We start from the raw sequence: 23,395 nt of genomic DNA, 5'->3' as shown, positions 1-23,395 counted from the left end.
CCCGGGTTTGACCTCTGGGTGGGGAAGATCCCCTGGAGAAGGAAAGGGCACCCCACTTCAGTATTCTTCCCAGGTTTGACCTCTGGGTGGGGAAGATCCCCTGGAGAAGGAAAGGGCACCCCACTCCAGTATTCTTCCCGGGTTTGACCTCTGGGTGGGGAAGATCCCCTGGAGAAGGAAAGGGTGCCCCACTCCAGTATTCTTCCCGGGTTTGACCTCTGGGTGGGGAAGATCCCCTGGAGAAGGAAAGGGCGCCCCACTCCAGCATTCTTGTCTGCAGAATCCCATGGACAGGGGAGCTGCAGCCTGGGGAAGTGCAGTCCGCGGGGCTAGAAGGAGTCAGACACTACTGAGTGGCTAACAGTTTCTCTTTCAGAGGTTACCTGGCCCATGATTTTGGAGATATCTCTATGCTGTTCGAGAGTAGGGTTAACTCCTGTTGAGATTTATTCCTATGTCAAAAGTTGGAAGAAGGATTCAGATTCACTTGACCTCTAAACAGACAGTCTAAGAAAGGCGGTGAGGGGAATTTGGTCCCTTCGTCCTTTTTATTTGTTCGTAAGTTTTGTTTATTTATTTTTGTCTGCGTTGGGTCTCTGCTGCGTGGGCCTTTCTCTAGCTGCAGCGAACGAGGACGACTCTCGAGTCGTGGCCCAAGGGCTTCTCATCGTGGTGGCGGCTTCTCATTGCCGAGCACAGCAGTAGCTGTCTTCAGTCTGAATGCAGAGACTCCTATCCAAATAATCAAACACACACACACACACACAATGAAGTTTTATCTATGGAAAAGAAGCATCCTATTCTGGCTAACTGGGAGACAACCATTATTCCATTAAGGATGCGTAAGATTCTACACACTCAGATTGGTAACACAGGATTCTTAAAGGAGCCTCTCTGTGTGGTCTGCTCATAATGCCTATTTTTATGTCAAAAGGACAAAACCCATGCTATCGTTCTCATAATGTCTAGCCAAACATTAAGTCAATAAATTCTTACAAGATTTGAAGAGGCAAAATTATCTTTCTCTTCCTATAAATTATTCCCAAATCCCAAAGGGCAAAAACTATTGGAAAGAGGGTCCTCAGTGACACTGAACTTTATGAAACTTAAAACAGTTGAGCGTAGATAAATGTTTTTCCATTCATGCCATTTTAATTCAGAAAGCTAGCAAATACCTAGGAGAAGGCAATGGCAACCCATTCCAGTACTGTTGCCTGGAGAATCCCAGGGGTGGCGGAGCCTGGTGGGCTGCCATCTATGGGGTCGCACAGAGTCAGACACGACTGAAGTGATTTAGCAGCAGCAGCAACAGCAGCAAATACCTATCAGATGATTATTATGCCCAGGCACCATTTTAAGCACCAGTAAAAGAAAGTGAATAAGAAGGAAAAAACCTCTTTGGGGAGGTAGCTGAGCGGAAGTTTACACTCTGGTTAACTGGTGCTCATGCTCAGACACTCGGTCGTGTTCGACTCTTTGCGACCCAGTGGACTGCAGCCCACCAGGCTCCTCTGCCCATGGGATTTCTCAGGCAAGAACACTGAAGTGGGTTGCCACTTCCTCCTCCAGGAGATCGTTCTGACCAGGAATCAGACCTGCGCTTCCTGTGTCTCCTGCATTGCAAGCAGACCCTTTCCCACTGGGCCACGGGGGAAGCCCTGTATTCTAGCGTGGTACCGTTGCTCAGTCACTCAGTTGTGTCTGATGCTTTGCGACCCCATGGACTGCAGCACATCAAGCCTCCCTGTCCTTTGGAGTTTACTCAAACTCATGTCCGTTGAGTCAGTGATGCCATCCAACTATTGGGGAAGTGTGTGATTTCCTTGGTTCTGTCACAGCTAAAATTTGCTGCAGCTAAAATTTGAAGTTGGCAGACCAGTGTTACAGCTCAGTTACAGCTCAGTTTTATTTGGCAAGCAAAGAAAAATACACCCTCGAGGCGTGAGGGTGGGCTGACCAAAAACAGGAGCAGAGAAGACAGAGGCTCAATCTTGGCTCCTCTTTTTATGTGTGTTTCTCCTCCCCCTGAGCCCGCCCTCTGTAAACTGAGCTAGGCGGGAGGGCTGTTTCCTTCACCTGAGGCTCTCACTCCAGTCCCTGGACCTTCCTTTGTTCTATTTCCTTTGTCTTTTAGCCACTTCCTTTGGATTCCTTTTTCCTATTCTAACTACCTAACACAACCGTCTCATCCTCTGTCATCCCCTTCTCCTCCCACCTTCAATCTTTCCCAACATCAGGGTCTTTTCTAATAAGTCAATTCTTCGCATCGGTGGCCAAAGTATTGGGGCTTCAGCCTCAGCCTGAGTCCCTCCAATGAATATTCAGGACTGATCTCCTTTAGGATAGACTGGTTGGATCTCCTTGCAGTCCAAGGGACTCTCAAGAGTCTTCTCCAACACCACAGTTCAAAAGCATCAATTCTTCGGTGCTCAGCTTTCTTTATAGTCCAACTCTCACATCCATACATGACTACTGGAAAAACCACAGCTTTGACTAGACAGACCTTTGTTGGCAAAGTAATGTCTCTGCTTTTTAATATGCTATCTAGGTTGGTCATAGCTTTTCTTCCAAGGAGCAAGAGTTTTTTAATTTCTTGGCTGCAGTCACCATCTGCAGTGATTTTGGAGCCCAAAAAAACAAAGTCTCTCACTGTTTCCAGTGTTTCCCCATCCATTTGCCATGAAGTGACTGGATGCTATGATCTTGGTGTTTCGAATGTTTAGTTTTAAGCCAGCTTTTTCACTGCCTGCTTTCACCTCCATCAAGAGGCTCTTTAGTTCTTCTTTGCGTTCTGCCATTAGGGCAGTGTCATCTGCATATCTGATGTTATATAGAATGAGGCTAACATTCTAGTTAGAGACATATTCTAAAACATATTCTTCAATCTGAACCTACTCCATAAAATTAATACAATCGCTAGAGGATTCAATTAATGGTTACTTGACTGTTCATTGTTAAGCACTCCTTCATTATTTAAATTTTAACTTTCCAATTAAAAGGTCTACTTGGAATTCTCTGAAGAAAATGAATATGATAGATACTTTAGATAGAGGCCTGTGAAAGGTGAATAGAAGTATAAGTACAAAGTGAATTCTGTTAACCACCAGTAATCACCTAAATTTTTACCTTTAATGAAACTAGTATTGAAAAATGTGATATTTAAAGCTACTAAAATTTGCTAATTAAAAAAAATTTTTTTTAATTTTTATGCAATCTTAAAGTGCTACTTTCCTTTTACAGTTCCTCTACCATTTAGGCTGTATCCCTCTTGTACAGAACATCACTGAGACTATCTTTTTTTTTCTAATTGGAGGACAATTTCTTTACAATACTGTGTTGGTTTCTGCTACACATCAACATATCAGCCATAGGCATACATACGTCCACTCTCTTGAACCTCCCTTTCACCGCTCACCCCATCTCACCCCTCTAGGTTCTCACAGAGCTCCAGGTTGAGCTCCCTGCATCATATATCAAATTCCTACTGGCTGTCTGTTTTACATGTGGCAATGTATATGTTTCAGAGAAGGCAATGGCACCCCACTCCAGTACTCTTGCCTGGAAAATCCCATGGATGGAGGAGCCTAGTGGGCCCCAGTCTGTGGGGTCGCTCAGAGTGGGACACAGCTGAGAGACTTCACTTCCACTTCCCTGCACTGGAGAAGGAAATGGCAACCCACTCCAGTGTTCTTGCCTGGAGAATCCCAGGGACGGGGGAGCCTGGTGAGCTGCAGTCCATGGGGTCACAAAGAGTCGAACACGACTGAGCGACTTCACTTTCACTTTTCACTTTCCTGCATTGGAGAAGGAAATGGCGCCCCACTCCAGTGTTCTTGCCTGGAGAATCCCAGGGATGGGGGAGCCTGGTAGGCTGCTGTCTATGGGGTCGCACAGGGTCGGACACGACTGAGGCGACTTAGCAGCAGCAGCAATGTATGTTTCAGTGCTACTCTCTCAGTTTGCCCCACCCTGTCTCCCCCTGTTGTGTACACAAGTCTGTTTGCTTTACATTAAGCTTATCACATGCCAAATAATTTGTGTCTCCCCACTACCCCTGTATCACCCTTCCCCTCACTGGTAACAGTTTGCCATATTTTTTTAGATTCCACATATGACTGATATCATACAGTATTTTTCTGTCTCTATCTGACTTATTTCACTTAGCATAGCACCTTCTCAGGTGAGGCAGTGGTTAAGAATCTACCTGTCAATGCAGGAGATGCAAGAGACATCTGGGTCAGGAAGATTTCCTGGAGAAAGAAATGGCAACCCACGTCTGGTATTCTCGCTCGGACACTTCCATGGAGAGAGAAGCCTGGTGGGCTACTGTCCATGGGTAGCAGAGAGTCAGACACAGTTGAGCACCTCAGCAGGCGCGCAGCACGAGTACCCTCCAAATCCGTCTGCGTTGCTGCAGATGGCGACATGGCTGAGCAGCATGCTTAAATACATATATGCCGCGTGTTCTTTATCCCTGCATCTGTTGATGAGCACTTAGGTTGCTTCCATATCTTGGCAATCGTAAATAACGCTTCTATGAACACTGGGGTGCATGCTTCTTTTCAACCTAGTGTCTTTGGTGTTTTTCAGATATATAAGCAGGAGTGGAATTGCTAGGTCATATGCTAGTTCTAGTTTTTAGTTTTTTGAGAAACCTGCATACTGTCTTACATAGTGACTGCACCAATCTACATTCCCACCAGCAGTGTGCACGAGTTCCTTTTCTCCACATCCGTACCAACATTTCTTAATGTTCTTTTTGATGATAGTCTTTCTAAAAGGTGTGGCTTTATTTGCCTTTCTCTGATGATTAGTGATGCCTATTGGCATTTCTACATTTCCTCTTTAGAAAAAATGTTTAGTTCTGCTCATTTCTTAATAGAATTATTTGTTTTTGATGCTGAGTTGAACAGGCTATTTATATGGGTTGAATATTAATCCCTTATTAATCATATTGCAAATCGCAATTTGCAAAGTCATTTGCAAATATTTTCTCCCATTCAGTAGGCTGTCTTTTAGTTTTGTCAGTGGGTTTCTTTGCTGAGTGAAAGGTTCTATGTTTAATTAGGTTCCATGTGTTTATTTTTGCTTTTATTTCCTTTATTTTAGGAGACAGATCCAAAAACATATTGCTGAGATTTATGTCAAAGAGTGTCCTGCCTATGTTTTCCTCTAGGAGCTTTCTAGTACCCAGTCTTATATTTAGGTCTTCAATTCATTTTTAGTTTATTTCTGTACGTGTTGTAAGAGAATATTCTAATTTCGTTCTGTTACATGTAACTCTCCAGTTTTCTCAGCACCATTTATTGAGGAGATTGTCTTCTCTCCACTGTATGTCCTTGCCTGCCTTCCCATAGATCAAGTGACCATAAGTGCGTGGCTTTATTTCTGGACTTTATTCATCCCATTGGGCTATGTATCTGGTTTGTACCAGTGCCACACTGTTTTGATTGCTGTAACCTCAGAGTATAGTCTGAAGCCAAGGAACATGACTTCTCCAGCTCTTTCTCAGCATTACTTCGGCTATTTGGAGTCCTTTGTACTTTCATATGAATTTTAAAATTATTTGTTCTAGTTCTGTGAAAAATGCCATTGGTATTTTTATAAGAATGCATTTAATCTATAGATTGCCTTGAATAGTATGGTCATTTTAACAATATTTAAATGACTGATACTTGCTCACTTAACAATCCAAGAGCCTGTTATAGCTTTCCATCTGTTTGTGTTATCTTCAGTTTCTTTCATCAGCATCTTAAACCTACCTAATGAGGCAAAAGATCTTTTTTTCTGTAAATTATAAAATACTGTTGAAACAAATATACAGTATTTTTAAGAAATAAAGTTCTTCCCTGATAGTTCAGTTGGTAAAGAATCCGCCTGCAATGCAGAAAACCCCAGTTTGATTCCTGGGTTAGGAAGACCCACTGGAGAAGGGATAGGTTACCCACTCCAGTATTCTTGGTCTTCCCTCGTGGTTCAGCTGGTAAAGAAACCGCTTACAGTGTAGGAGACCTGGGTTCAATCCTTGGGTTGGGAAGATGCCTGGAGAAGGAAAAGGCTACCCACTCCAGTATTCTGGCCTGGAGAATTCCATGGACTGTATAGTCCATGGGGTCGCAAAGAGTCAGACACGACTGAATGACTTTCACTAATCCTTAAGAAATAAAAATAGTTTGAGGAAATGATGTAAAGCATAAGAGAATCAAAAGAATTAATTTTATTATTTTATTAATAATTTTATTTATTATTAAAATTGATGCTTTTATTTCAGTAAAATAATTTTGAAATATGTGAACACATGTGCTTATGAGTATGTTCAACAAAGCTTATTATATGTTTGTTAAAATGCTTCAGTTTTTCTGTCAGTCACTCATGAGAAATAAATAACTCACTGATTGCCTAGTAGGTGTAGATTTGCTTCATTTGACTTTTAAAGGATCATTTTAACTAGAATTACTTTCAGTTTAGGGGAAACATAGAGAATACAAATTGCATCTTGTAAAGGGGCCTTTTTAAAATTGCCCTGTAACCATGGAAATATCATTTTAGAGTCATAAAATTTTAACTAGACTTAGTCCTGGTATCTAAAGCATCCTGTGTGCACCATGGCATATCATATGCAAATTCTATTAAATTCTCTGTGCCTTTTCACTGCTTACTGTTTTCAGATGGACAATTGTGTGTCAGTAAAGACTCCAGGCACTGAAGTGGATGTGAATGCGGTGACTGCATTTGTTTAACAGCCAGGTGAAAATTAGTGTCTTAAACCTTTCCTACCTATTTTATATTCAAAGATGTCCATAGAAGTAATTCATTTCATCCTGTTAAATAATGAATGTTGGATCCCTGACGCAATACTAATATATTCCTTCATTCTTCTGGCACTAATGCTATATGATACTAAATTTTTTTAAATTATCATTTTATTCTTCCAGATCTGTATATTAGTAATAATTTCTTTTTCCATAATATCAAATCTATAAAACGCTGAAAACTTCAGTTATGTTTTCTTTATTCTAAATCTAAAATGTTATTCACAAGTAATATTCTATCTGGAAATATCAGAAACTATTTCTTAGGTACATCAGGCAATTCATTCATCCAAAGTTTTAAAGTATATTCAAATTACACAGGATGATGTTCCAACACTTGTCTATTGGATGGGTTAATAGACATTTCCCGAAAGAGACAGTTAATTGTAGATACTAACCTCCCATTGTCTTATACAAAGGTTGTTGAATTTATTGGCCTAAGAATTTTACCCACCAAATCACTAGTGCTTTTTTTTGTTGTTTTGAATTTAACGTTCCAAATATAGTTGATCTATTACCAAGTATTGTAAACATAGGACTTTACTGACTTTTTATTGCTAGTTTTTAAAATATTGAGTGTGATAAACTTAAAAAACTTCAGAGCAAAAATTTTTTAAGTAGTTACATGACTATGATCATTTGATAAATATCAGAGCCGGAAACTTGTGCTTGAGAAAGCTAAGAAAGTCATTAACAGCAGTATTTCTGATGGAACTAATGTTATACCTTTTCAGGCTACGCTGAATCTAATAATCTGTGACAGAAGAAATGAGAAAAGGTGTGGAAGTTTTTCATTAGATCAGAAATTGAAAGAAAGGGGAAAAAAGGTTTTTTTCAATTTGATTCATAGCTCAACTGACAGGGTCCCAGTGGAAAAGAAATTAGTCGTCTAAATGGTGCCGACCTTTTACACTCCCTGCCCCATATTCTGGAAGTGAATTCCTAAATCTATTTGCCTGCATTTGAACTGCAAAGGGCATCTTCACTTCACATTCCCCCTCTACAACCCAAACCCTCACCCCCACACCGTGGGCCTTTATTACGAAGCAGCAGGGGCCTGTGTCTCGCTGTTCCCCGTGCTCAAAACTCTGGCAAGAGCAAACCAGTCCGCACCATCAGCCCTGCTCTACCTCAGAGTCTCCCCTTACGAGACTCCACGGTCTCTCGGCTTGCTCTGAATATGGAAAAATGACAAGCTTCAGGGTAGCCTGGGATGAAATGAAAGTTCAGGCCTTTGGAGGACTGATAAGAATGCTTATCAGCTAGAACCTGATAAGTATTCTGGATACCTTGCCACATTTTCAGGAATACATATTAATAATGTGCAGTAACATTTCCTAAAAGCAAACTTTGCTAACCCGTGGCCTACTGGAAATAACATCTATAGCTGCTGCCATTTAAAGCTCTGTGAATTGGTTAAGGTGTGCAATCTTTGGGGGCTTAATTATTTCAAAAATGTAGAAAAATAGCTTATCTTACAGAAGCAAAAAACTGAGAATGTGTGATTCAATATATACATACGCAGAGACACACATGCACAGAGAGAGATTTTTATTTCATTCCAAGTCAGAAAATAAAGAGGAAAAGGAAACTGCTTTTTCCATTTGCATTTCCTTCCAGGAATAATAATGAGTTTTTTAATATATGTCATTTCATTTATTGCCTAAAATAATGTTGGGGAATAGGTATTTTATAAGTAACTGGTTTTAGAGAGTAACTTCCCTAAGGTCATCCTGATAATAAAGGCCTACTCAAAATTCAGTAAGGGTCTGTAAGATTCCAGTGACCTTAGATACTTTCACAGACTAGTGTTTACAGATGTTATTAATTTTAATCAGTGCTGTACCTTTATGATCCTTGGTGACAATTTAACTTAATTTTAAAATTAAATTGACTTATCTTTTTAATGTAAAATAAACATATCTTTAAAACTAAACTTTAGTTCAGCCCAGTAAATGGAAAACCATATTATCCTTTTCATAAGTAAGGAATATATTTTAAATAAGTATAATGAAAAGATACAGCTTTTTAAATTTAGTTTGTTGTTTTCATATGTTGAAAAATCTGGCATTCCTGTTTTTCTCTCTCGCCCCCTCCCCTCTCTCACTGAAAACAAAGACAAAAAAATGTAGACAGTAGTAGAGAGATGTCAGAATAAGCGTGAGCAGAAACTTTCTCTTTAATGCAGTCAGGACTGTAAGAACACGGAGCGGGACAATTTTCTCACCATGCGAGTCAATGTCTCCAATGCTCCTTCCCACCTGACAGCGTCTCGGGCACCTGCTGCCGTTCGCTTTCCTCTCTGAGAACAGGGAGCTCAGCCGTGCCGCCCGGCACTCCACACTTGATGAGAGGGTGGCTGAATGGCACTCTGCTTGGCCGTCACCCTCCTGCAGTCGTCTGCCTTGTAGTTTCCTACTTGAAATTGGCAGAAAGTTTACATGCAGATTGACTTGTTGGCTCGCAGTAGGAGAGTATGCCAGATTTTACAGAATTTGATACTTCTTTTTAATCACATCCATACCTTCTCATTTAAATACCTTGACGCATCTCATTCCTCTGGATTCCTCTGTGCTCAAAATTTGCAATTTTTGTTCCTATAAAAAGCATTCAATGTCATCTCTTTTAAAATTTTTTTCTTAATTTTTACTGTAAAGAAAAATGTTAGTATGAATTGAAAAAGCTTAACTTATCATGGTATTTATATAAAAAGTAATAACTATGAAGTCAGTCTCAAATTTTATCCAGAATTTTAAATAGCCTTAAAATTTAAGATTAATTTCATTTTCTAATCATTGAGGCCACATTTGAGCTCTGTAAATGCTAATGCTAAGCAAGGACATTTTTCCTTGAACTATCTCTAAATTGAGTAACTATTTCTAAAAGGAAATTGTTCAGTGCTCAGTCATGTCCAACTCTTTGCTACCCCATGGACTGCAGCACACCAGGCTTCCCCATCCTTCACCATCTCCCAGAGCTTGTTCAGACTCATGTCCATTGAGTCAGTGATGCCATCCAACCATCTCATCCTCTGTCACCCCCTTCTGCCCTCAAATTTTCCCAGCATCAAGGTCTTTTCAAATGACTTGACTCTTCACATCAGGTGGCCAAAGTATCAGAGCTTTAGCTTCAGCACCAGTTATTCCAATTAATATTTAGGGTTGATTTCCTTTGTGATTGGATGGTTTGATCTCCTTGCAGTCCAAGGGACTCTCAAGGGTCTTCTCAGCACCACAGTTTGAACACATCAATTCTTCAATGCTTAGCCTTTTTTATGGTCCAACGTTCACATCCATACATGACTACTGGAAATACCATAGCTTTGACTATGAGGACCTTTGTCAGCAAAGTGATATCTCTGCTTTTTAATACACTGATTAGGTTTGTCATAGCTTTTCTTCCAAGGAGTAAACATCTTTTAATTTTGTGAATACAGTCACCATTCACAGTGATTTTGGAGCCCAAGAAAATAAAGTCTGTCACTGTTTCCAGTTTTTCCCCATCTATTTGCTGTGAAATGATGGGACTGAATGCCATGGTCTTTAGTTATTTAAATGCTAAGTTTTAGGCCAGCTTTTTCACTCTCCTTTTTCACCTTCACTAAGAGGCTCTTTAGTTCTTCTTTGCTTTCTGCCATAAGGGTGGTATCATCTGCATACCTGAGGTTATTGATATTTCTCCCAGAGATCTTGATTCCAGCCTGAGCTTCATCCAACCCAGCAGGAAAATAAATTAGGTTGAAGACATTCACCATAAAATTGATGTCTTTCCTATATGAGATATAGTATTTTCTTATGGAATATTTTCTTCAGATAAAATTGGTTACTTCTTTTCACAACTCAGATGGGTTTAGCCAATGACATGATTACACTAAAATATTTAATAATGGGTAGCTGTTATCACCTTATAGTTATGTGGCCATTGATGGTGCTGTAAAAATAAAAATGATACTGAAGCCCAATTACAAAATACCATTATCTGTCACCCTCTTAAATAAAGTTAATTTATTTAAAATGTTTTAAGGTCATGTGCAAAAAAGTAAATATTCGTAATTCTTTTCTGTGACTCAGAAGCCAACTTCCTGTGCTCTCTCACTTGCCTACATTGTTAGCAGAAAAATAGAGACTCTGCTGAATAGTCTTATAAACGCCTTCTCTATTGGCTTCCAAGCACTCATCTACCAAAACCCCAGTAGACAAAAGGCAGCTTCTGAGGCCTGAAGAAACCAACAAGTCGTTGGAGACATTCTGTCTGAAACTTCATCTGAACCATTATCCTCCCAGCGCCTCCCACTGAGAACACACATTTTTTAGAGGATGTTTGGTGCGGAGAGCACGTTGTTGCCTACATTCAGACATGAGCCACCTATCCTTTGATGTTTATTTCAAACCACGTATTTATTTCAGTTTGGCCTTCAAACGAGGGCCACAGTGCGATTTTGGACTGGATTTATTTTACCCCTTTCAGTAAGACCCCGGGTAGGTGACTTTCTTTCCTTATTGCCTCAGACTTCTCTCCGTTAAGATTTGAGTATTTGTAAAATGCTATAGAAATCATTTATAGTTCCACATGTACGTAGCAGTTGTAGGAGATATTGCATTTATGTGCCACATAATAACACAGTGGGATGACTCAGCAATAAACACCAGGTATAGGTGATAATTACAGAAAGCTAGGCAGCCGCAGTGCCCTTCCTCTTCAACACACAGCACAGTTTAGTGGTCATGAGTCTTTCCTAGATTTCCAAGGTCAAAGCTGATGAACAAGTGATGATACTGCCTTCTGTTCGGGTCCATAAAGTGTGATTTCTTAGAGGAATCTAATTATAAAGGAAAAAAATCATTTCCAATAAAAATTGGGGACACATTTGTTTACATAAGTCTTCCAGAACTCAGCTTATCTTAAATTATGTCATCAATTTATTGAGTTAAAATTCTCCAAGCCCTTATTTATCTTGACCCATACCAGAATGATCATATAATTGATACTATTTCTAAATTCTACATTCTCTGATAGTATTAAAAAGAAAACAGAGGTAAGTGAGCTGGTATCCAAAACCTATTTCAAAAAGGCACTAGTAGGCAGTATGATATAAATTTATCCTATAAGACAAAGTCCAGTTTCCAATACCTCCTTCTTGTTTCACAATTCTGGGATTTATTTTTTAATAATCAGGCAATGACTCTGAGATCTCTCTGAATTATTCAGGATTGTGTTAGACCCAGCATAATTTGAGTGCCAAGAATATTTTCACAGTATTTCAGGGATTTAAACCTTAAGATTTTTTAATTAACTAAATTTCTCAAATATTGATAAAAACACTTTATTAATAAAATAATAGTATAATTATTTCTTTTACTTTACTATTTCACTTGCTCTCTCAGATTAATTTTGCTCAGTTTTAAAATTGAAGATATTATGTTCTAATTATTTGATATGTATATATAGTAAATTTAATTAAAGTAAATGAAAATTGTTAAATAACCATGAAAACCTTTCCCTAGCTATTCTCAATGGTTGTGAATTAACTATATTATTGTCAAGGGCTTTCAAATTTGAACCTCTAAACCAGTCGATTCTAAATCACATTTCAGTTATATAGAAAATAATTTTTAAAATATTTCTTCTTGTGTGCCAAAAGCAGTTACTCAAAGAACTGTAGAAAGCAATAAAATGTATAAAATTTCAAAGTTCATAATAATCTTAGCATTAATCAGCATTTGGCTTTTAGCATTGGAATTAACTTAAGCAATTTGAAGTATTATCCTAAAATTATCATTATCTTTTACCAGCATTGAGAGTAACTAATGGTTGTTAGACACTATATAATTAGCATGAGAAATCAGAAATCAGTGCATGATCAAATACAAGTTATGGGCCAAATAAGATTACTATGATTTATCAATTCAGCTACTCAAATATGATTGTCAGTGAACCCAAAACACTCAAAACACAATCATAATTATCTTCAGAAAGAATTAAGAAAAATATTAATGTGTTACTTTGTGTAACAGAACATTCAAGCTCTGGTAAATCATATAATTCAGCAATTATTTTTCAGTAATTAATTAAATTTTTACACAGACATTTTAAATAAAACTTGTAACCCGCATTAGATAATTTTGCTCTGAAATTAAACATTCTTTTTTCTTAATCAAACATATTTTTACAACATAAAAGGTCTCCTTTAGACAGATGCCTAAAGTAAGAGTTTAATTTAAATGATTTTAATTAATCCAAGGCAGAACTTTTTAAAACAATCCAAACAGAGAAAGGTAGGTGGTAGGCTATATATGAATCCTAGTACTTTCTCAGTAATTCCATCTCTTTTACCCCACTCACCACTAGAACACCAGTGTATTTTCACATCCCAGTTGAGATCACCTCTGCTAAAATTAATATGGTGCCCAGTCTGAATCTGCCTGCAATGCAGATTGGGTTCAATCCCTGGGTTGGGAAGATCCCCTGGAGGAGGAAACTGCAAGACACTCCAATTTTCTTGCCTGGAAGGTCCCACATACAAAGGAGCTTGGCGGGCTACAGTCCACAGGGTCCCAGAGAGTCAGACACGACTGAGCCTGCACACGCCTGACTCCTCACTGTCCGGCTCACAACTAGGCAGAATAGAATGCTACAGAAAGCACCGCTCCCAAATAAAGCACCACGGGTATGATTTAGTCAAGACACTCACTGTCGGATCCAAGGATAAGTGACTATTATGAGGATAATTCTTGCCCAATGACCTACCTCACTGGTTTGTAATTAAAATCAAACGGGAACATACTTAAAGTGTTTTATGAACTTTCACACACTATATACATAGAATTTATTATATTGATTGTTGTCCATGCCCACCATCTTAACCCAGTCCCAGATACTAAGAATAGCCTAAACACAGTCAACTTGCTTGGGACAAATTAAGGGAGTCTTAGGTAAGTAATTCAGATGCCACAGATTGTGAGACATTCTTGTTTCTCTTATTGTAAGCGTATTCTTTTCTCTAGGTTTACTCTAGCAGCTGGATCCTACTTTCTTCCCGGGAACAAATGGGGTCCACATATAGAAATGAATAAGTGACTCAAAACAGATTCCTGCCCTAACGTTTTGTCTAATACCAATCCACTCCCCATAGAGCTGGTCTCTGCCCTCCTCTCTCTTACTGTTTTGGAGAAATGACCTGAATTTCTGTCCCATGGATGGGATCCTCCTGGTACCTCTGTACCTCTCAAATTTGGTCTGGCTGTCCGATCTTACCACATTCTCTAGGCTTTCTCTCAGTATATAGCTCAGCCAATTAGCAGATTTAGACTCAAAGAAGCAAATTCTCTTCTCCCCACTCTCTTCCACAAATGGAGCAGGAGTCTTTGTGAGGTGAAGAGCTCTGCGCCCGCCTCAGCTGGTTCAGTCAAAACTCTGTGCCCGTCAGCAGTGGTTACCGGGGAAAGCCCTCTTGCCTCGGCTGGGGAGTCAGGCCAGCTCCTTCTTCACTCACGAATCACTTTCTTAACCACTCTGTTCCTCTGGTTCACTAATGCTTCTGGGGTGACCATAGAGAAGAACTGTACGGCTCCTGACACTGTTGCATTTTATCTCACTAAACGAATTGTTTACTGTGGCAAACAATGAATTAATGAATCCAAAAGAAGACAATATTTGCCTCTTATTTGAACATTATTTGAGATTTCAATTAAGTGACGTGGACTCTAGAAACACAAATGATCTGTGTGTCTAGATGTAAAAACCATTAGTGCACTAATGTATTTGTTAGAGTTAGCAATGATTAGATACAAAATGATGCAATTAACTCTGAAAAGAGTTTTAGAAATCACATACAGTAAGCCATGTCCCAAACCAAATATCCATAAGGAAAATGGCATTTTTAATTGTCATTTTACATTAGCACATTATTTTCAAGTCAATATCAAAAACTATATTTTATCTATACCATCAGTGTCATAAACTAAAACATGAATGTCACAAGTGTGGCAGTCACTTTATAATATTTGTAAGAACACAAGTTGTTTGGATTTGGTAAATTTAAATTAACATTAATTTTGTTTTCTTTTTCTTTTCCTGATGGTTTTACAATATTGCTTTCTATTTTTCTTCATTTTATCAGAGAGGACATCAAACATCTGAGCATTACCTTTGTAGTAAATCCAATGATTTTATAAAAAATGATTGATTTTCCTAGTCTTTTTATCTTTCCATTTGGTATGAAATAATGCCTGCTTCTGCTACTGCTGCTAAGTCACTTCAGTCATGTCCGACTCTGTGCGACCCCATAGACGGCAGCCCACTAGGCTCCTCTGTCCCTGGGATTCTCTAGGCAAGAGCACTGGAGTGGGGTGCCATTTCCTTCTCCAATGCATGGAAGTGAAAAGTGAAAGTGAAGTCGCTCAGTCGTGCCCTACTCTTAGCAACCCCATGGACTGCAGCCCACCAGGCTCCTCCATCCATGGGATTCTCCAGGCAAGAATACTGGAGTGTGGTGCCATTGCCTTCTCTGAAATAAAGCCCAAGGATCTGGATGTCTGTGAGCCACTATAATATAAACAGCTAGGGTTTTGTCTCATGGTCATATTATTTGATGAATGTTGAAAGACAGATGAGGAATATGGAGGAATACGGACAGAATAATGAGTGTGGATTATACAGCTGAACTGTTAGGAATTGGAGGTGAAAATAAGTGAGGAGGAAGGAAGTGGGACGGAGACAGGAAAGAAGCAGCAAGAGGACCGGGTAGCACGTCCAGAAGACGGTTGGCCCACAGAGTGCCTACTCACCGAGAAGCGCTGGTGTTAATGTGGGCTGTAGGTCGGCCATCAGTTGCGCCCAACTGAAATGCTTGACTGTAGTTACACAGCTGAAGCAGAAGTCCCACCAGAACAACTGTACAAGCTTGTAACATCTCTCAAGCTCCCTTCAAACTCCCTTTCTGCCTTTAATCCACTAGTGGGATTTCTGAGTTGACTATTTAATTACCCTACCCAGTCCCCGTCGCCAGGATTAGAGGCTGTCAGCCTCTAAGACTCACATAGTAGAGCGGCTGCGTTCATCTGTAGACACAGCAGTGAGTCACTGCCCTCTTGGTTGTCATACGATTATGAACCTTCTGCTGTGGTTCTTTCACTTCAAAGTATAATGCAGTTTTGGCCCCAGAGTGTATCAATAGAAGGTAATTTTTAATTTGTAATAAACAGTCACTGCTGGGATTCTGTTTATATTATTTAGAAATTTGGATTGAATTGGATCCCAATTGTGATAAAGGATTTGTAAAAGCCAGATGTCTTCACATTGTTTATAAAAAGTGGATGGCTGAATAATTACTCAGTAAACATGATTAGTGGTGATAAAAATATAGATTATTCCTGCTCATGAGAACTGCTTTTCCATAAAATGTTATATAGCTTTCATTACTCACGTTTTTCTTTTAACTTCTTTGCTTTTATAGAAATATAGATTATCTATATTTATTTATTATAAATCTCAGTTCAAAAAAAGATAAAAGAAGCATTTCTGACATGAAAGAAAGACTATTTCTTTAAAGTATGTTTTTGTGGTAGAGTTCTAAATAAGGCGTATTTATTCAATATATTGCTGTACTTATTTTATTTCAAATATATTAATTCATGAGGTTCAAAATTAAATGTGCTTTCCCTGTAGATTAATACTCTCCTTTCCAACTTTGTTGAATAGAAGTAAATTGCTTGGTTCAATACAAACTAAGCCCATATGAGTGGCTCTTCTTGTTTTTCAGAAATAGGAGACACTAAGAGTTGAAAAAGCATTCATCATCGGGAGAATTTTAAAAGCATCCAAGCGCCTACACAGCCAGTAGATAAATTACCCACTATTCAACAGAAGGAAAGCACAATTAGTTTCACATTATACTAAACAAATCAGCTCTTTAAGTGACAGTCATTTTTGAGAAAAAGGCAGCAAGAATGTCATAGTTGTTCCCTTTCTCCCTTGTCTTTAGAAGCAACAACTGGTCTTTTCTCAGACTACAAGTTCTGTGGAAAGCAGGGTGAATGTATTTTGCTGTTGGTTTAGATAAGGAGAATTATATTCATGCCTTGTATCCATATGGTTAATAACACCACTTCATGTAATCTGCCATCACTTAACCTGAAGAAGCACGATTAGTAAACTTTGTGTACACAGCTACTGCAGCATTTTAAGCAACTTCCATCTGTGATAATGAATGATCGATGGAGGTCTTGCAGGAAAGAGTGCAATGCAAGCATGTAGCCTCGTGCACACATGAATCATCCATCAAAACCCCAAACCACAGTGCCTCATGCTTGCAAGTCAGTCATAGCCCAGTTGTAAAAGAATCCGCCTGTAATGCAGGAAACCTCAGTTCGATTCCTGGGTCAGGAAGATCCCCTGGCGAAGGGATAGGCTACCCATTCCAGTATTCTTGGGCTTCTCTTGTGGCTCAGCTGGTAAAGAATCCACCTGCAATGCGGGAGACCTGGGTTCCATCCCGGGGTCTGGAAGATCCCCTGGAAAAGGGAAAAGTGGGTAGCCACCCACTCCAGTATTCTGGCCTGGAGAATTCCATGGACTGTATAGTCCATGCAGTCGCAAAGAGTCAGAGAGGACTGAGCAGCTTTCACTTTTCACTTTTATCCTTCTGTAAGAAAGAAAGAAAGTGAAATCACTCAGTTGTGTCTGACTCTTTGTGACCCCATGGACTGTAGCCTACCAAGTTCCTCCATCCATTAAGTTTAAATTCATTTATTAAGGTATTCATTCCACATTTATAAGGGATAATTTTTGATACATGTATATAAGAAATGTACAAAATTTCTTTACACCACACAAAAAGTAGCACATTGAGTTTGACCCTTAAGTTCAAGATCTCATTGTCTCTTCTCATGTAAATGCCCACAGCCTGGAACTACATAAAGAACACATAGAATGATGTCTTAATTTTTTAAAATACATATGTATTTTATCAGTAAGGATATAATATATATTGTGTGAAGAAGAAGATAAGAAGAAAAAGAAAGCGGGACTAAGGGAAAGAGGCAGAGAGAGAGAGAATGTCAAAACATTAAAATGCACTTAAGCCTAGCCCATGCAGTTTCTTTCCTGGTGATATAAGTTTTTTTCTATGCTCTGACTGGAGAAAAGATTGTTAAGGGTATATATTTTGTTATTTTTAGTTGTTTAACTTATGAAAGTTTTAAAATGAAAATTGTTAAGCATCAATTATTAGGATTATATTTATAAGTAGAACAAATTTTACAAAGTACTTCTAAGAATTCTTTGAAAAAATGATTGTCCCTGATTAATTAAATGTTGTAAATGACACTTGTAAATTTAACATATTGTTTATTCTGTTTTTAAGTACTTCATTTGTCTGGTTTAACAAATAAAATCTTTCTGAGAAGGAAATAATTCTTAAAATCTAATAAGTTAAATATATGATGTCCTAAAGTTTTCTTAGACTGTCCAGTATCACACTTGATTATAAGATGTGGATATAAGACAGATCACAAAACTGAAATATTATGTCTCAATTTTTAACTGCAAATTCTAAGGCAAAATCATAAGGCTGTCACCTTAATAGACTAAATTATTTGAAATAATACATATTTACAATACCAAATGTTCACAGATTTCTTAACACAAAAATTTTAGTCTGTGATTTCTGTTCCTGTAAACATATTCGAGTCAACTCTAAGTCTTCCTAGAACTAAAAGGTATGTACTCACTAAGGAAGATGACATCTAGTTAACTAAAACCTTTGAGATGCACATCTGCTCTTGAGTGTGAAAGGCACATGCCCACAGAAGAGAAAATACCTTCCAGGCTCCCTGAGTTCCTTTCCGCCTGGGATCTTGACTGGACACGTGACGTAGAGCTGCCGACGTCCCGGGCCGTTCTCACCACCTCAACTGCCATGTCAGTCTTCTTCATAATCTCTGTATCACAGGCCTCAAAACTTTAGCAGAAGGTCAAGTTCCTGGGTTCTCCGGCCACTCGCAGGTGTCAGCAACTACCAGAGAAGCAGCTTGTGTGCGTGAGCTGCCAGCCCTCACCCAGCCTCACAAGATGGGGCTTTGGTCTGCATTTTCTTACTGAGAAGTAAAGAGCCCACAAAGCTTTTGTCAGCCTCACAGCTTTGTACAGAAATATTGGACTGGCCAAAATAAAAATAAGAGACACATTTTTCATTTTCATCAAGAACTTTGTTTTGTTCCATTACCTTCTGCCATTTTTCAGCCAACTTCATAATTCCAAACTCTTCCCCAAACTTATCTTTTTGAGCAAAGAATCATCTTCCAGAGAATTGAAATTCTTTTTCCTTTAAGAGAATTTTGCAAAGACCAAAATAAATGGACATCCAAAGATGCCATGTCTGCTTGATACAGCAAATGAATCAGAACTTCCCAGCCAAGCTGTAACGGTTTTTTCCTGGTCATCAAAGAAACATGTGGTCTTGCGATATCCTGATGGAGGAGTATGCCTTTTCTGTTGACTAATTCCGGACGCTTTTCATGGAGTGATGTTCTTGGTTGGTGTAATTGGGAGTGTACTTGTTGGAATTAATTATTTGGCTTTCTGGAAGTAGCTCAAAATAGAGGACTCCCTTCCAATTCCACTATATTCACAACATTACTTTCTTTGGATGAAAACCTGCCTTTGGTGTGGTTGGTGGTGGTTCACTTGGCTTGTCCCATGACCTCTTCCATTCCACATTATTGTACAGTATCCACTTTTCATCACCTGTCACAATTAGTTTAAAAAATGGAACATTTTCCTTACGTTTCAATAGAGAATCATGTATGGAAATTCTGTCAAAGGTTTTTTTGCTTAATTTATGTGAAACCCAAACATCAAAGTGATTAACATACAAAGCTGATGCAAATGCTTTTCAGGGATACTTTGAGTATGCTGGCTATCTCCCCTGTGGTGTAACTTTGATTGTTCTCAGTGAATGTCTCAATTTGATCACTGTCAGCTTCAACTGGTCTCCTTGACCTTGGAACATCATCCAGCAAGAAATCTCTAGCACAAGACGTCACAAACCACTTTTGACATAGTTTGATCAGTCACTGAACCTTCTCTATACACTGCACACGGAAAAGGCAATGGCACCCCACTCCAGTACTCTTGCTTGGAAATCCCATGGACGGAGGAGCCTGGTGGGCTGCAGTCCATGGGGTCGCCAAGTCGGACACGACTGAGCAACTTCACTTTCACTTTTCACTCTCATGCATTGGAGAAGGAAGTGGCAACCCACTCCAGTGTTCTTGCCTGGAGAATCCCAGGGACAGAAGAGCTTGGTAGGCTGCCATCTCTGGGGTCGCACAGAGTCAGACACAACTGAAGCGACTTAGCAGCAGCGTACACTGCACAAGTTTTTTTCTTGCATTTCAGTTACATTTTTAACATTCTTGCAACAATAAAGGATAATATGCCAGAAATGCTGCTTTCATTTTTCATCTTCAATATTAAAATGGCTACACAAAAAATTCACCAGTTTTGATACAGTTTTTTTAAATACACAATGATATGCCAGCTGTCGCAATACGGTCTAACAAAATTGTTTCCAATGAAGTTAAAAGGCAACTAGAGCCAGCTTTAGCCAGCCAGGGGGAAAAAAGAAAAAAAAAATGAATGAATGAACTTTTTGGCCAACCCAATACTTTCCTGGTTTTAAGAGCCAGCTTACAGGGGGAAAAAAAAAAGAATGAACTTTTTTGGCCAACCCAATACTTTTCTGGTTTTAAGTTAAATAAGTGTTCCTTTGTTCTGCTTAAAGGTGTAAAGCAGTGGTCCTCGGACATGCATCTATCTTCTAGCATTTCAGACTCCATGAGAGCGGGCTCCAGGTCCTTCTCAGGCAGCAGCGGGGATACATGTAGATGACTTACCCTCCATCCACTCTCAGGGAGACCCGCTAACCGTAGGGACCAGCACACACTGTTAGAGCTGTAAAGGGTCATCCCATCCAAAGCTTGATCATATCAGGTTTTGGTTGACAACCTTGATACTACAATACCAAGACAAAAATGTTTGGAGTTCTCCCCTGGGATTGATAACCAGGAGCGCTGCTAGGTTTATTGATAACAGATGTATGATGTTCCTCTCAACAGCAACTCCCATCCTAATTGGTTTACTTGTCTTTGACTCTAAGGCATACGTTTACCATCTAATGCCAAAAAAATCTTTGAAGTTGATGGATAGTGGGTTTAGTTATATATTTTACCTGAACAGAAAGACTTCAAACTTGATAGGATTCTAGAATAAATAATTACCCTTCTCCACTAGTCTAAATAATTTTGCATTATTTTATCTTCATATTCATATTCAATTTTCAATTCAGTTCTTCAACCAATTGAATTTTCACTCTTAAATGGTGTTTCCTGGCTCATGGTTGCACCCTGAGTCTTTCACTGTCCTTCTTGCCTCTAGATTCCTTCTTTTGTAACCAACCACTGCATAATTCAGATCAGATCCCTGTACTGATTTTTCCTCCTATCCTAGGAATATAAGGTTTAGGAATGTGCTCTTGAAAGTCTTTTCCAGGCGAAAAACTACTCCATGTTCACTCTTTAAGGGCAATAAAGTTTCCTGAGCATCTCAGACCTCTCAGCCTAGATCTACTAGTGGTTCTCTTCTGACCGCGACAAGTAATTGAAAAATAATTGTTGGTCTCAATCAGTAAATCAACTGGATTTAAAAAAAATCATTTCATGCTACAAACATATAATTTTAGTATTGTGTATAACAAAGGATCTGAGAACTTAAAGCTTCTCAGAAGTATTTATCCTAGAGATCTAAGACTCCTTTTGTCTTTTGCCTCACTAAGCCTTAAAATCTAACTTATATATCTTTGCATGCTATCAGCAATGAAATAAAAATGTCTGTATTTTAAATAATTTTTCTTTCTCAGTTTCTACAGATAAAGTGATTTAAAGTAATGAATGATGCCATCAAAGCAGAAAAGAGAAACTGTGAAAACCCCCAGAAATGTGAAAGGAGGTTTCCTACAGGATAATAGCATCTTCGGTTCAATTTATAAAAACCCAAATAAATAAAATGGACAGTATTGTTCAATTTTAGAAATTCCATTTCTTCTATGTTCTAAGCTGTATAATTGTCAGGTTTTTATGGTTTAGATTGTAAATGTGTTCTTCCCTTTGCTAATTATGTGTTTTTTTAAGTCTTAAAAGTCTTAAAATGTGAAGGACATTTATGAATGGTAAGGGAGACACTGTATACAAATGTATATTTGTAAAAGCTATTTTTATGATTAGCATGTTTTACTGTTGATCATATATAAAAGTCAGGTGATATTGCAATTATAAACTTAAACTTATTTCCAACAATGTCATGTAAGAAAAGATACATTGTATGCTAGTTTTTATAATTTATTTTTAACTTATAGTTTAAAGTACTTCAGATAATAATGATAAAAAAATTGAAAAATTGTATTTCTGCCCTCAATAAGCACCATTTTTATTAATAAAGAATGCAAATATTTCAGATGTGATTCAATAGTTAAAGGATTGTTGGTTTGACCTGTAATTAAATTGATCATCCTCTGCTTGACTGAACTGAAATGATCCAATTAATACCCAATATTTCAGTGTGGGTGGGAGATCCCATGGATGGATTTTAATGCCAATACAGATGAGAACTAGATTGGCAAGGAAGATTGTTTTGCCTTTGGATCCAAAAGTTCAAATTAATGCATACATCACTTCATTCCATCTCCTATTACTAAGGATTCTCCATTCCCTGGCATTGCAAGTGTTTCCAAATGCCCTTAGCTGTTGTCTTGTGCTGTGGAAATGGAAGAAACCATCTTCACAGACTAGGAGAATTAAGTGTATAATTTCTTAATAAATATGGCTTCTTTTAAAACAAAGTTGGTGTGTATCTTTCTTTTGGGGTGCATTTAGTTTTAATACTCAGCTTGAATTTTTAAGTCATTTGTACAAAATCAGTGCAATAATGAAAGCAGCATAACCTTATTAATATGCAGATTACATGTTCCATATGCCTACACGTTAAATGGGATGGCATATTCTGGAGCACATTAATTTGGTATGTAATAGAAAGTCAGAGGGCCCTCACCCATGACGGAAGGAACAGTATGGATTATATTTCTAGAAAGCATATTTTTAATCCAAATACAGAATTTTGAGACAGTATTGAAGGCAAAACTACTTGAATATAGGTATTTATTTGGGGGGGCTCCAAAATCACTGCAGATGGTGACTGCAGCCATGAAATTAAAAGACGCTTGCTCCTTGGAAGAAAAGTTATGACCAACCTAGAAAGCATATTCAAAAGCAGAGACATTACTTTGCCAACTAAGGTCCATCTAGTCAAGGCTATGGTTTTTCCTGTGGTCATGTATGGATGTGAGAGTTGGACTGTGAAGAAGGCTGAGGGCCGAAGAATTGATGCTTTTGAACTGTGGTGTTGGAGAAGACTCTTGAGAGTCCCTTGGACTGCAAGGAGATCCAACCAGTCCATCCTAAAGGAGATCAGCCCTGGGATTTCTTTGGAAGGAATGATACTAAAGCTGAAGCTCCAGTACTTTGGCCACC

At 38.6% G+C, this 23,395-nt stretch overlaps 1 protein-coding gene across 7 annotated transcripts in view; it reads left to right on the top strand.

Annotated features, from left to right (window-relative positions):
• Positions 1 to 23,395, top strand: part of RALYL (RALY RNA binding protein like) — an 885,605-nt gene that overhangs the window by 789,774 nt on the left and 72,436 nt on the right. For 3 of the 7 annotated variants that reach the window (XM_069600702.1, XM_069600700.1, XM_069600704.1), the window contains one exon: positions 21,730 to 22,707. The exons of 1 other annotated variant lie outside the window; for it this stretch is intronic. In XM_069600702.1, coding sequence (XP_069456803.1) covers positions 21,730 to 21,747 — 18 coding nt within the window. In that variant the 3' untranslated portion in view covers positions 21,748 to 22,707. Of the gene's footprint in view, positions 1 to 6,668; positions 6,748 to 21,729; positions 22,708 to 23,395 lie in introns of those variants that run through there. 3 more of the 7 variants (XM_069600697.1, XM_069600703.1, XM_069600701.1) reach the window with 2 other exon arrangements.

This window comes from Ovis canadensis, chromosome 9 (genome assembly GCF_042477335.2).
Source record: "Ovis canadensis isolate MfBH-ARS-UI-01 breed Bighorn chromosome 9, ARS-UI_OviCan_v2, whole genome shotgun sequence".
Taxonomy (NCBI): domain Eukaryota; kingdom Metazoa; phylum Chordata; class Mammalia; order Artiodactyla; family Bovidae; genus Ovis; species Ovis canadensis.
Note: the sequence above shows the minus strand (reverse complement) of the source record. Positions and strands in the feature narration are given on the sequence as shown.